This window comes from Hibiscus syriacus, unplaced genomic scaffold (assembly GCF_006381635.1).
Source record: "Hibiscus syriacus cultivar Baekdansim isolate YM2019G1 unplaced genomic scaffold, ASM638163v2 tig00111990_pilon, whole genome shotgun sequence".
Lineage (NCBI taxonomy): Eukaryota > Viridiplantae > Streptophyta > Magnoliopsida > Malvales > Malvaceae > Hibiscus > Hibiscus syriacus.
The window spans coordinates 530,648-545,493 of record NW_024063231.1 but is presented as its reverse complement, the minus strand read 5'-3'; the positions used below and the strand labels follow the sequence as shown (position 1 = coordinate 545,493).

The following is a 14,846-nucleotide window of genomic DNA, read 5'->3' as shown; positions in this document are numbered from 1 at the left end:
AACATGAAAGTTCAACTTAAATCCAATTGTTCATATTGAATATTATGCTTTAAAAGGCACATAAATGACATTTCTATCCTTGTTCTATCATCAAACAAAATATCTCATATTTTCGATTCGATCCGATTATCCAAATTTTTCTCGAATTTAACATTATATAGCCTTTAACACAAACTACCAAAAATCCGAGTAACACGAAAATGTCATTCTTAGGATAAACTATTCATTCACGAGATAAAAATATGTATTTTGGGAAATCTACCATTTTGGTCCCTAAACTTTCCTAAATTTATAATTTGGTCACCAAACTTTGAATTTATTCATTTTGGTCACTAAGCAAAATTTTGGGTATTACATTAAACGCTTAATGTTAAATAGTTGAGAGTTATTTTTGAACAAATACTACTTTATACTTACCCCAGATTAATAAAAAAAATCTAAAAATATCTTCATTACATAAAATCAATACATCTAAAGAAGAGTTGGCTTTTGGATTTTTTTTCTCAAAAATAAAATACATCTAAGGAACAGACAAAGCTAATGAGACTTGGAGATGACAATTTAATCTTCCTCTTTAGGGGGAAAAAACAAAAGCAATTGCATTCCCTTGTCTCATCATAACCATTGGCAGCATAAAGAAGATGGCTTTGCATCACACATGATTTGAACACAAAATCATCGCTTTACACTTGATCTGGGTTTTTAACATTCACCTAAAACAATTAACTTTAACATAAGATTAGCTTAAAGTTTCTAACTGAAGCCCTTAAATGCAATCTAACGTTACTCCATCCTTTGATTTCAATAACAAGCTCATGAAGCCATGCTTTTGTCAATGAAGCCAAATCACATCCCTGCTAATCTAGTAGTGATGTCCAGACAAGCAACAATCCATTTGCTACTCTGAATGTCAGCCTCTTGATTCCAATGCCAGAATTATCTTCTTTCTTGGGCCCTGCAAGTATACCAAAAAAAAGTCTTACTCAAAAGGATGTGCAGGGAAGGGAAGAAAAAACAAGGAGAATGGGAAAATAGAATACTTATACATGCATAAAACAAAACAAAAAAAGAGAACATGGGTTGCATAGTGAAGGAAATGGAGTAGCATATATTTTCAGATTAACTTGACACAAATTAAAGATTTTCTAAGACTCCGTCTGTGCATGCCAAAAATTCCAATTTATGCCTAAAACCCCCTCCCCCAAAAAAGAATCCAACAATACCGTCAAATCAGGAAGAAAGCAAAGAAAAAATCAGGCATTTTCTCCGTCAGCAAAAAGTATATTTTCATAAGTTCAGCAGAGCAAGCCTTTACTTATTCTAAAGACGCAAACATTTGGAGCATCTCAAATTGGAAAACTGGAGAAAACAAGAGGTACAGTAACATAATAACTTCATGGTTCGGAACCCAGAATACACGAATCATCCCTGTTCAAATCCCTCATCAACCAAGACAAGCATTAAGTACAGCTTAATTGAGGTTCACTTGAAATTACCATTGGTATGCCTAATGCTTTCAGATCATCATCAGTCATTTGTACAAGAGCTGTCATATCAACCTGCAGAAGGAGGCCTTTAATTCAGGCAATGATTTAAAATATGAAAAGGGGCAAGTGATACAGAATACAAAATAAAGCATAAAACAACATACTTCCTCGACTTGAAAAGTAATCGCATATTTTTCAAGACTCAAAGACTGGAGGAAGCCCTCCACTGATGCATCAACCTGCAGAAGAAATTACACAGCTTAGACACGAAAATATAACTAAAATGGCTCTTGAGTTGCAGCTTAAACAACTAACATATGAAGGTCAATGTAGTGCAGTTCATCATTAAATTGCAAACCAATGTAAATGAGCCCTAGAAATATGTATACCATACAGGGCAAGTTTTTGATCCCCAGTTCCCCATCCACCTCTGACAGTAGGAAAACAAGGGAGACAAAACAAAGCTTTGCCTCAAATTTATCATGCTCATCAGTTAACAAAACGATAAACATAAAATGCTCAAAAAAATGGATTGTCAAGGTAAAAAAAATATTGTGTATGATATCATCCTATACAGCAATTAAAAGCTAACCATTCCTTCGCCTTATGGAAAACTCTCGGAAGGACCCTCTATTATTGGGGCTGGTTCAAATTAGGGCTGCTACTATTAAAGGGATCAATTTACTCCATATACTAGTAAAAATAATCAAGGCCAATTTTTTACAGAGTTATAAATTATAATTTACTATTTAAAAAATGTCAATCATTGTTTAACAGAGTTGATATTTCAAAGCTTTTATTTATGGTTCTACAAATAAAATCTTCTGTTTGGAGTTGAACTGCAAATGGAAAAAATAATTTTCATGTAATATTTTTAGCAGTAAAGGTTAACTATGTTAAAGATCAGCCTTCTTTGATCCTTTTTACTAGTACAAGGACTAAATTGGTCCATTTAACAACAGAGAGACTAACTTGAACGAATCCCTATAAGGCTATAATAGAGGGAACTGACAGGATGGGGAGGAGGCGATCCCTAAGAGCATAAAGATGGTAAGAAAAGATAATATTAAGTGAGGAAGTTCTATACCTTTTGCTGAGCCTTCTTCTTTGTTGCCATAGTTGCAGCCTTTTTGGGCTCTGGTTCAGATGTTTCAACTGCTACACTTCTCCTGGCTGGTTTGTTAACATCTGATTTTAATTTTGGTGGATCAACATTTACTGGCTGCAGGTTCATTGTTCCAGATAATTTGTCACGAAGATCACGCACACCTGAGAAAGCAGCCCTTCCACTTTGAGAAACCTGTTGGAGACTTTTCCTTTGGAGCTTCAGTCGAAGATCTTGAGCATTGACCTTGCGATCTTCACTAACCATTAACACACAGTCAAAAACAAATATAGATAATTTACTTGCATACATCTATAGCAAGCAATATTTTAGCTGATTGTGATTGTGTAAAGCACTCAATACTTGAAACTTGAGGGACATCATCATGGTAAAGATCATGTTCCCACTTCTCATCCTGCCTCTGCCTACAAAAGATATGGCATGAAAGATGTTCAAATATTCGGAAATGAAGCTAAAAAGGGCATATAAGTCAAATTTGACTTCTTCCTCAATGCAAGCAACAGAAACATATTTTAAAAGCTAATGAATCTCTGCTCCCAGGCCCAACCCCTTTCTCAACGCATCATACTTGATTCTGCCGATCCAGCAAAGGGACAAGACAAATTAAATCCTCAACTTAATGAATTTAAATAATAATAATAATAACTGTGTTTTTATCATTCAAATGATCTTTAACTCCAATGCAATTGAGAAAACTATCTCAAATTCTTCATAAAAAAACTAGAATAAAATAGCATGAATAAATTCAGCAGCAAAACTGGTTCAACATCCAAAGTTTCATCATAGAGCAAAACAATTTTCACAATAAATCAAATAAATGAAAAGGAAATTTATCATAAACCCAGTTTTCATTCCCAATCACCCCTGAAGAAACAAACATAAAAAGAAGAGAAAACCCAACCTCTTGCCAGTGGTTTGACGCCGGGGAATAGAGTTGTTGAAGGAGTTGCCATTGAGTCTATCCTTTACCGACCTCTTTCCAGCACCCTCCAGTTGATCGGCATACATCTCTATCCGCTATATAGAAGAAGAACCCTAACCCTAACCTTTATAAATCGCGACAAACGAAAATAATACAGGAAGAAGAAGAAAGATGGTTTTCTAAAGTTGAAATTCTAGCTAACAGGGGAAGAGGAAAAGAAAACAAGCCCTTAAGTGAATCGGGTAAATGCTTACGAGGAATTTCAAGGTTTTTCTTTCCTTTGGGCTTTCGAATTTTGAAGAATGAAAAGAGGAGCAACGCTCGGGGATCCTTCACTATTACATCAGCGACTATGTAGAGATAAAACAGGCCGCTTTACTCGCAACCCATGAGCCCAAATTCCCTCATTTTTCCAGTTTTTCCATTCAAATTTCACTAATTCATACCATCTTTTCTAATTCGTTTCATTATTGTTTAATATTCTAACATGAAATGCACCAAAATCACGTTCGTTATCATTACTCATGCTACAAAGACACTATAAGAAGGATCGAGAAAATGGAGGATGCACAGTTTAATTGGATACGAAGACGATGTGAAAAAATCAACCAATTTTTAATATTATGTACGATAAAAAGTGATTTCAATTTAAATGAATTATATATATATATATATTTATATTTAGGTTTAATAAAATAAGTGTCCAAATTATACTACTTTTCTCAAATAGGAGCCTAATTTTTTTGAATCATCTAAATACCTAACATTACAAATGTTACCATTTTAAGTGTCCGGAATGTAACGGTCGTTAAATTTTATCTTTAAAGGATAAGTGTTACCTATATAAAATTTTGAAAATTTTATTCAAATTTAAAAACTTAAAAATATTATTATATTTATAAATAAACTCTACTTTTTCTAAAATTACAAAAAAAACCCAAATCCCTAAAAGCATCCTTAAATCCCTAACCCTAACCATAATTTCTCTCTTTCCAGCCATGACCATCGATGTTGTTGTTGTCCTTTCTATCTCTATTGTTACTCGCCCTTTACCATGCCATCGTGGTTGCCATCAAAGTCGTCAAATAGTTTCAATTTTGCATATTATTTTTCTCGGATTTAAATCATCGATTAGGGGTTCTTCATGTGGTTGTATCGTCAAGTGGTTGTGTCAACGGTGACAGTTCAGATGGGTGGAGGTTTTCAATGGCAATGATGACAAACGGGGTAATTGGTATGGGTATAGGGATTGAAATAAAGGTTTGTAAAGTTTTGGGGTTTAAGATTTTCAAAAGTATTGGTTTTTTTAAAATAAAATTATACTTAAAATTTTTAAAATTATCAAAACATAACATGTGTCACGTAACATAATTTTTTAATGGTCGTTACGTCTTGGACACCTACAATGGTAGCATTTGTAATGTTAGGCACATGGATGATTCAAAAAAAAAATTGGGCACCCATTTAAAAAAATTGATATAGTTTAGCCATTTATTTTATAATTAAACCTTATATTTATATGTATTCTCCCTTTCTTTTTTATATGTATGATTAAGATTTATAATATTATTGAATAAATTAAATATTATTTAAAATTATAAAATTATTTATAGTGTTATTTTTACAGAAAATATTTTAGGAATAAATATAGATGAGAGTATATAAGTCAAAAAAAATTAATAAATAGAAAGGATTTAAATCATAGTCGAAAGATCAAATTGAAGAAAATGTAAAATGAGATCTTAAATAATAAAAATAAGAAATCTATTGTTAAAAATAAAAATTAAACTTACATAGATATTCTATAGTGGTAATTGAACATATTATTCGAACTTGGTAAAGATGTAAACTTAGAACGAATGAGCAACGAAAGAAAGGAGAAAATCATGCCAAATTCGAAAAGAGAAATGGTAACAACATGGGGATTATACAATGATTTAGTAGCATATCATTTAGATTTGATAAAAGAAATATGTACTTAAAAGTGAATGAAGAATTAAAGAAATAAAAGAAATCAGAAATTAAATCACAAAACCGTCAGATTCAATTTTTCCAATTGATAAAATCTGAATTCAACTCGAATTTGAAAAGAAAAACGCCGACTAATCTAAGTTCGCTCGAATAAATAATTGAATCAAATTTTGTTTATCCCTACTTGTATCGAATACATATTCATATCTGATTCTCATCTCGAATCCAAGCAACATGGGTTCATCATACTTCAGTAACATAATCAAGAAACAATAATGGCAAAACATGACAGATTCCAAAATCTTATCAATTTTCTTTATCCAACCCTATATATCATTGCTCAAGCCCTTACATTCAATGACTTGATGCAAATGAGCATAATTTCGCAGAACAAAGTTTAGTTAATTTCTTCACATATTCGAAGTTTCAAAAACTAAAACAAAATAATCAATAGATCAAAATGTTACAAAATCCCTTTTTTCATTAAATCAAAGGTACACTATTTTTTTCATTTTGCTCATATTGTACACTGAAACTTCTATATCTTCATAAAAAGTAGTATTACCCACGTACGGCAAGTCCAGCTACGAGTATGACCTTGAGTACTAATTTAGAGTTAATGAAGGATGACGAAACTGGGGACAAATGAGGAGGTTACGAACTCCTACCTATTATCTTTGCCGACAACTTTGACAGCAGCAGAGGTAGCTGACCAGTTTTCTTGGCAGCTGCAAGCCGAGAAATAAAAGGCAAACATCAGTAAGAGGAAGATGAGGTAGTCGAAAAATCGAAAGCTGCAATCACAACATGAATACTGGTTTACCAAACCATAACAAATTTGGTTTGAGGTGGCTGATTGTGATCTCCCTTTAATTTCCTTTCAAACCAAAACTCTTCAGATATGGTGGGGTGATGGATGAAAATGATGAAGATGATGGATCCTTGGGATAGGACCATCAAAGTAAAGCAATGGCATGCAGTGTACAGATGAACTCAGCTACAGCGATTAAAAAACTGTTGTTTTCTCTTCTCTTTTTTTATTTCATTATGTTTTACTAAGTTCGATCCTTGAAAACCACCATGAATGCAATCTTTCAAACAACTTTAAAGCACCACAAAATTGAAGAATCATTGCTATGAGTGCAGTCTACACCTCTCATGTCAAGTTCATCTCCAAACCTACTCATCTGACCATGTGGCAAGTACTAAATAGGTGGATATACATGACCTTTACAAGATGTTACCAAAGTTGCATTGAACTTTTCAAATTGGACTTTGGAACATTGACCAACTACACTTAAAGGGCTATTTCCATGATATAGTAGGAGATCAATGTTATGATTTAAAACAATAAATAAGAAAATCACATTTTCACGAACACAGACATGACCTATTCAATGAACTAAACTTACCTTTGTCTTTAAGAAAGCTCTCCTCCTCAGTAACTCGCGTTCGTAGTGCATTGAGCAATGATCCAAAATACAATGCAAACACTGTGCATGTGATTGTGATAACATTGTAAGGCATGCTAAAATCAGGAGTTGTCAAAGGTACCAGTAATACTTCTGTGTAAGACATGACATGACTCTTTTCCTGCATGACAGATCAAACAAATGCCAAATGAGAATAACACAATTTGTTCAGGTTTAAGACCAGAAATCTCAAGAGGCTAATACCTGAAACTTTGACAACAAGGGTGACTTGTTCAAAGAGTGATTTTCAAGGAAAACCATGCTAGCATGGAAGTTGGGAAAGCTTACAATAGTTGACGGTATGTCAAATACTTGATTAGCATCAGGGGGATATTCGTCAATATGCAAAAAACCCTATTCAGACATGTCAATAGAGGATCAACTAATCAACAACAAAACAAGAAGCAGAAATCATACTAGAGTTTGGCCCATCATGCAAGAAGCATGCTATTTTTCATTCAGTTCAGAATTTATAGAACTACATCAACTAATGGTGAAATAAAGATAATGGAAAACACACCTTATCAAACTCTATTGTTAACGCAGTTGAGCTCACGCTACAAGGAAGTTTCAGAACCAACTCCATCACACCAGGAGACACTTTGTCTTTGGAAGGTGAAACGTGAATCTTCTCAATAATATCTGAAACAGCCTTAGGTTGTTGATCAACAAACACTTGCAGAGAATGGAAATATACCTTAACATACCAAGGCACAACTTGAAAAACATCAACTCGCAATTCACACCTTTCATCATTGGAATGAGCACCCATGAAACCCTCAGTCGTTTGTGTAGATTTCAAGGAAATAGCAATGGCGCCCCTCTCATTTCCACTTCCCATCAAGAACCTGCTAGCATGTAATGGTGCTTGTTGACACAGCCAAACTACCAGAATCTTCCAAGTTAGGCCAAGATCAAATGGCTCAGATTCACTGTATTTTTCAACTTCGAACTTGTACAAAACAGAAGAATTCTTGCTAAGCAAACTGCTTTCTTCTATAAATATCCTGTCTGGTTTAGCAGACAACACAAAGCTTGGATTAGTAAAAAAAACTCTCAGATGTCAAAAAATTTTCTGCTGACTTCACATTTTCTTTATGTAGTTGTTTTAGTTCAGCAATTAAACCCCTGTCAAGTAGAAGGTACACATTGCTAGTCTCCGCAAGAACACATTTTCCCCCAACTTGATTCCCAAAAATTGAACTAAGAGACCAGCTTGGTTGAATATGTTTTTCACTATCACGGACCAGACTGGCCCTTTGACTATTAGGCTGAAGGACAACTGTAAGTGTTTTTTCTAATATGATACTTAGATCCATCCCCTCATAACCAGATCCGGTTAAGGTAAGATGCAACCTCTGAGAAAGATAAAATCCTCTGTAAATTGATGGCCTATCTAGTAACGTGGAAATCCCGGCTTTGTCCTGACAAGGAAGCAGTTTCAGCCATGGAGTTATATTCTCAGTGCAAACAGCTTCACGGGGCAAAGTACCATATCTCAGATTGCCCGAAGCGGGTGGAAAACTCCACTCTGGGGCATAATAAGATGTACTAGACTCTAGGAAACTGATTGAGGCACAGAAAAGACCAGAAAGAGTGTGTTAAATTCTTCCACAAAGCATTAATCAGATGTTGTGGAGCATCAAAGACAGCCCATAGCTCAACTCCAGGGGGCTTTGCATTTAAAATCTGCCCCAGCTTTCATAGTTCCAGCGCCCTTGCGTGAAAGACAGCTCCATTTCCTTAACTCGGAATTTCTGAACCTGCTCAAAGATGTTCATAATTATCCACTGTTTTCAAATTCTGCAGAGACAACTATTCATCCATATTTTTCTTTTGGTGCAAGGGAAGGGAAGTAGTCCTATAAAAAAAAACTAGAGTATACCTAAACTTATAACATATACAACATAGCCACTTATCTTAATCACTAGTTACTTAAAATTTACAAAAAACTATTTATCAAAACTATTGTCTTTTCCTAACACAGAAATAAAGTTTATAGCAACACATATACAATTAGTGCATAATTTGTAGCCAAGTTTATACTTCATGTTAGACATAACATTGCTGACAACATTGTGTGAGAACATTTCATCCTCATGAACCCTAAGAATAATGAAGTAACAATATCTTGCAGCGGAATATACCAGACAGCTCGAATGATATTTTTACAGTAGAAGCTAATCGGACTAAAACAAAAACAAAAAAACCCTTATGAATCTTCTTAACTAGACCACGCTGAATGCTCCTGACATAACGGTTAGATTTAAACCAAAAAATAAATTATATCCATTTTTCATCACCAAACAAAAGCTAATAAATCAAACTTTTAAATCCTGCTTTGTCTGGTATTAATGAAGTCTAATAACTATGAACTGACTCAGCCTGAGCTTTCAACAGCATAGCACTTTTTTCATCTGATTCCGAACCCTAAATGCAAATTCAAGATCCAAGTAAAAGTAGAGCAAAAGCAAGCAAAGCCAAAACCTTACAGCACACAGTGGTACAATATTCAATTCTTAGGTGGCGTTTGGTTCGCTGAAATGTTTATGAGAGAATTGAAATCTGTGAAGGAATTTGAATCTGTAGGAATTGAAATCCAATTCCATATTCTGTTTGGTTGACAGGCATATTATATTTGGTTCGTAGACATGTCAGATGAATTTGATTTCAGTAATGTAAAATGACAGAATTGCCCTTCTTATTTTTTTGTTTTATTTTAGTTTATTTTACAACTTACATGTAGTAATATATTATAAAAAATTAAAAAATATTAAATTTTCATTTTATTGATTGATTATTCATTTCAATAAATTATAAAAATCATGCTAATAAACATTATAAGTTAAAATCATCGCAATCAAAATATGTTAATAAGTTACCAAAAGATAGAGCAATATTTCGATACATTTCAATCGGAGTATGTTAATTAGTTACCAAAAAATATACCAAAAACTATTTTTATTCAATATATGAATTAGAATAAAAAAATTATTATTATTCAATAAAAATATTGACTTAATTGAAAAAAATTATATATAGAGGGGTATTATTGTAATTATTCCTAAATATATAAGGTAAAATTATATATTTTTTTCGGGTCGGTCCGGGTTTTTTCACCCTAAACCCGAACCCGACCCGACCTGACCCGAATATCACACTTAAAAAAACCCGACCCGAATATCACACTTAAAAAACCCGACCCGAATAAAATAAAGTTTCATCCGACCTGAATATATGAATTAGAAATCCGACCCGACCCGACCCGAATTATATATATTTTCGGGTCGGTCCGGTTTTTTTCACCCTAAACCCGAACCCGACTCGACCCGAATATCACACTTAAAAAAACCCGACCCGAATATCACACTTAAAAAACCCGACCCGACCGAACAAAATAAAATTTCATCCGACCCAACCCAAATATATGAATTAGAAATCCGACCCGACCCGAAATAATAAAAAAGTATTTTTATTTAATAAAAACAGTGACTTAATCCGACCCGACCCGAATTATATATATTTTCGGGTCGGTCCGGTTTTTTTCACCTTAAACCCGAACTCGACCCGAATATCACACTTAAAAAATCCGACCCGACCCGAAATAATAAAAAAATATTTTATTTAATAAAAATAGTGACTTAATCCGATCCGACCTGAATTATATATATTTTCGTCTCGGTACGGTTTTTTTCACCCTAAACCCGAACCCGATCCGAATATCACACTTACAAAAAACCCGATCCGACCAAAATAAAGTTTCACCTGTCACGACCCGAATATATGAATTAGAAACCCGACCCGAAATAATAAAAAATATTTTTATTCAATATATGAATAAGTTATCAAATGATTGATGAGGGTAGTATGGTCAAATTTCAATTCCCTCCAACAAGGAATTGAATTCTATCAATTTTTGGATAGAATTCACTTTCCCTCATTTGATGGAATTGAATTCCATCAGGAATTTCAATTCTCTTGAAAAACTTGAACCAAAAATGGGAAAGTGGTGGAATTAAATTCTAATTCCCACCAATTCCAGAGGATTCCATCTAACCAAACGTCACCAAGCTAAAGAAATCCACTTAACTAAGCTAAGCTAACTTCCCAAATCCCATTCAAACAAAAGCAACAAGAAGCGAAAAAACCAATACCCGGAAAAAATGTATGCGTTCTAAAAAAAAGATTTCCTAGCACCCAAAAGAAAAAAAAAAGAAGAACAAATCGGAAATTACCAACTGAGAAATGGCTTTCGGAAATAAGTGGTGATGGCGGCCATTCGAGGTACGAGGGGCAGAGCTTTGAAAATAGAAATGGGTTAACACTTTGCGATCTGGCAATGGATTTAAGAGCAGTTCCTCGTAGAATTCTTCTTGTTTTTGGCCTTATTCATTGACCGACCCGAAAGCAATCCATAATTGCAAGAATTGATGAGTTACTATAAGGAGCAGGAGAAGTGGTCTTCGAAGAAGGGCCATTACTGGGTTTTATTTTTAACAAACTGGAACTACGCTACTAGGAGGCACAGAGAATCCGCCATGCAAGCATCAGTCCACGGAGATTTTTTTTAAAAAAAAAACCTGACGAGCGTAGAGCATTTTCATTTCCTGTAACCCCACAGATCGATAAGGGTAGTCCGATCCGATCCGGGAAGTCACATTAGGGCCACCGGAGCGACCCACTGTAAAAATAACAGAAAATTTAAAACTTTTTATCAAACATGTAAACTTATAAAATCAGTTTTCACTATTTAAAAATAAAACAGATTTCCAAACACGTATATAAATCAAAATACAATTACATGCCCCCTAATCACATGTACCATACTCTACAACAACGCCGGAAGAACTCCCTTACTGAAGTTGATAGATGCACTGGTACAATTCTTTTAACCTGAAAAGGTGAGTAATAGAGTGAGCTTCGAAAAGCTTAGTAATACAAAACTACCAGATGATGCTGAAAAACGTGCAGATACAGATAAACATATTTTCCTTATTGGTTCAAATATTTACAGATCTTTATGTTGAGCTGAGGTCCATTGATATCGCATGTAAAACAAATAGTATTCATTTCAGATGAAAATATTTCGGATGTCTAGGTTCAGGAGATCAGAATAGGTTTTCTAGTGTGTTCCCAAAAACCATGTAACTTTTCAGATCTTTTTTTTAAAACATATATATATATATATATATCCCCATCCGTTCACATCATAAATGTGTAGATTCCCCAGAACCATACACCCAACCGCACATGCCATTTAGACCCTGAGCATAAAGCCGAGGAGTCTGCAGATAATCTTCCTCCAACAATAAACCCCCCCAGATAAAACATTTCTCCGTCGGTAAACGGAGATATCAGAAATCAAAACAGAATTCAGATCAGATATCAGAACAGAATCCAGATCAGAAATCATAACAGAATTCAGGTACTGTATCAGAACAGAACTCAAGTCGGAAATCAGATAAAATATTTATATGATTAGGGAACACACCAGAGTTTACAGATATTATTCAGAGGTATTGGATAATCTTAACAGGTAGAGAAACATGAATCTTCAGTATACCGATAGGATATCGGAATTTAGAATCACTATTGGAAGAGTTCATTAACTGACTGAATCATCAGTTATTCAGAATGTGAATTATCAGGATCATATCTTATTCGGACAGTTTTCAGAAGCTGTACGTAATCAGAAGGGTATTCAGAATCCTTTGCATCCATGTCAATTGATCGGATAATCGAACAACTTGAGAACGAAGATTCAGAACCTTAATAATCTATGTCGACTGGTCAATTCATTTTCCTTCCAGGGTATTTACTCTTTAATACCACAAATTCTTGTTCATATATCATTTTCGAAATTAACGTTGAATAAATCTTCCAATGTCTTTATTTCATGTTCACGCTTTCACCATATCATGAAATACTAACGTACTTGATTTTGTAATTCATAATCCATAAGAACATTACATCATATATGTTCATTAACATTTCCAGATTCATCCAACTCACTTATTCAATCCTCAGTCCTTGTGGTTACTTAATTTATTTAGCATTCAAGTCCATTCTAGATACTTCGGGATTTTCCAGAGTAATTCAAGCGTTCCTGATTTTCAGACACATGCTGCACTTCCATTCCATTCAATTTGGTCTTTGTGGTTGATTTGTCGAGCAAACGTCCAATTCTTAGTACTGAATGCGATCCAGAGTTGAACTAAGTTGAATACTTCCAAAATTTATCATCGAGTCAAACTTAAGAAGACGAACACGCATTCCAGTAATATCTATGCCATTCAGGTATTGACATAGCTTTAGGGTTGATCTACTCACTTAAATTATGTTCGATTACTTTTAAAGGTAGGCCAATACCTATGCTTATTTGGATTCCTTAATTAATCCAAGGCATTTACTTGGTATAGGTCATGAGGGTATTTTGGTAATTTTGGTGTTCAGTTTTATTCCATTCATTTCAGAGCTCGAGGATATCCAATCATTCCTGAGCTTGGTGATATTCTTGGGTCATTTCCATTACAGGGGTATTTTGGTCATTTTACAGATCTACGGTATTTCAATCTTTTCCTGCCATCCGATCTTATTATTTAATTCAATCTTATCATTTACTTTAGTCCTTTCGAACAATTCTAACAGCAGAATACCCCCGATAAATTATTCTTCAAGTATTTACTCATTATTCTAATATTTTCGGGTCAAGTGTCTTCTCAGATTTTACAAACGAAATATCATAAAATTTTCTGTACAAAGACAAGATCTTAACAATTAAATTCGTACTTAATCGAGTTAAGTATAAATCCTCAAAGTACTTTCTCATTCAGGGTCAATTCAGACTATTTTATCTCTCAAGGGCATTTTCGTAATTTCTTAACCAGATAATTTCGATATTAGCTCTTAACGAAAATAATATAATATAGAGATCATATGATTAATTGCTTCCTCGAACATTCTTTGATCTTGAAATGATTCCTTAAAAGACTTCTAGTATCTAGCATAAACTTTCTTGGGGTTAAAAACCGGTTATCCATAATTTCCAAGTAAAACTAACATTTCTTATGTACATCAATAGTTTTAGTAGATCAATAATTCTTTTCAGATTTATTAATCCACTTCCAGAGACAATTTTTGTCATTTTCCAACTTAAGGGTATTTTCGTAATTTTACCTTACCGGAGTATTATCATAATTTCCCATCCAAGTACCTTTAACATTTAACCTTTGATGAAATAAACTATAAGTTACAAACCCATGTTGATTTCTTTATCACTAAGCACAAAACTTGTAATTTAATTCTAACAATCCCTCAATTTATTATAAAAATCATCTGAACCATAATCAATTACTGAACCCTTTTACCGTATTCAGATCGAGTGTAAAAACTAATTAACTACACAAATGAGACCAACATTATCTTAATCAAGCATTTACCAATATTCACATGTTCCATAAAGCATAAAGAGGTAGTAAAGTATTACCTCGATTTTTGTGCAATACTGATCGACCATAAAAATTCCATTCGAATGCCTTTGATCTTCAATTCAACTTCCAATAATTCCTCAGATACATATCAACATAAATTATATCAGAAACAAGCTTAATTACGATAAATGGATCGAATCGGGTAATAAATCAGTGAAAGACTGCTTACCGGGTTCAAATTTGGCAAAACGGACTTCGGATTCAGGACGTCAAAAGCATAAAATATGACTTTTCGAAAATTTGGAATTTTCGGTCAAAATCAAAGTCAATGGGTTTGACCGGTAATTTCGAGGTCTTCGGGTTCGAATTTTGAAAAACGGACAGCGGAATCGGATTTGGAACGTCGAAAAATGTCAGGATAGGTATACTCGGTCAAAG

General features: G+C 33.9%; 1 protein-coding gene and 1 pseudogene across 5 annotated transcripts; both read right to left on the bottom strand.

Moving 5' to 3' along the window:
* Positions 1 to 581: 581 nt before the first annotated feature.
* LOC120173894 (ankyrin repeat and SAM domain-containing protein 6-like) lies at positions 582 to 3,823 on the bottom strand. Of its 5 annotated transcripts, none has more exons than XM_039180932.1 (6): positions 3,515 to 3,823; positions 2,956 to 3,020; positions 2,575 to 2,846; positions 1,652 to 1,726; positions 1,497 to 1,559; positions 582 to 955 (listed from the first exon to the last, which is right to left on the bottom strand). In XM_039180932.1, the coding sequence occupies exons 1-6, from the start codon at positions 3,619 to 3,621 to the stop codon at positions 911 to 913; spliced, it is 627 nt and encodes a 208-aa protein (XP_039036863.1). In that variant the 5' UTR covers positions 3,622 to 3,823; the 3' UTR covers positions 582 to 910. The 5 variants fall into 5 exon arrangements, with proteins under 5 accessions (XP_039036863.1, XP_039036862.1, XP_039036865.1 ...); XM_039180931.1 differs by having other exon boundaries at positions 583 to 955; positions 2,575 to 2,851; positions 2,949 to 3,017; positions 3,515 to 3,821; XM_039180933.1 differs by having other exon boundaries at positions 584 to 955; positions 2,956 to 3,017; positions 3,515 to 3,819.
* Positions 3,824 to 5,988: 2,165 nt separating this feature from the next.
* LOC120173892 lies at positions 5,989 to 11,464 on the bottom strand (annotated as a pseudogene).
* Between the last annotated feature and the right edge of the window lie 3,382 nt (positions 11,465 to 14,846).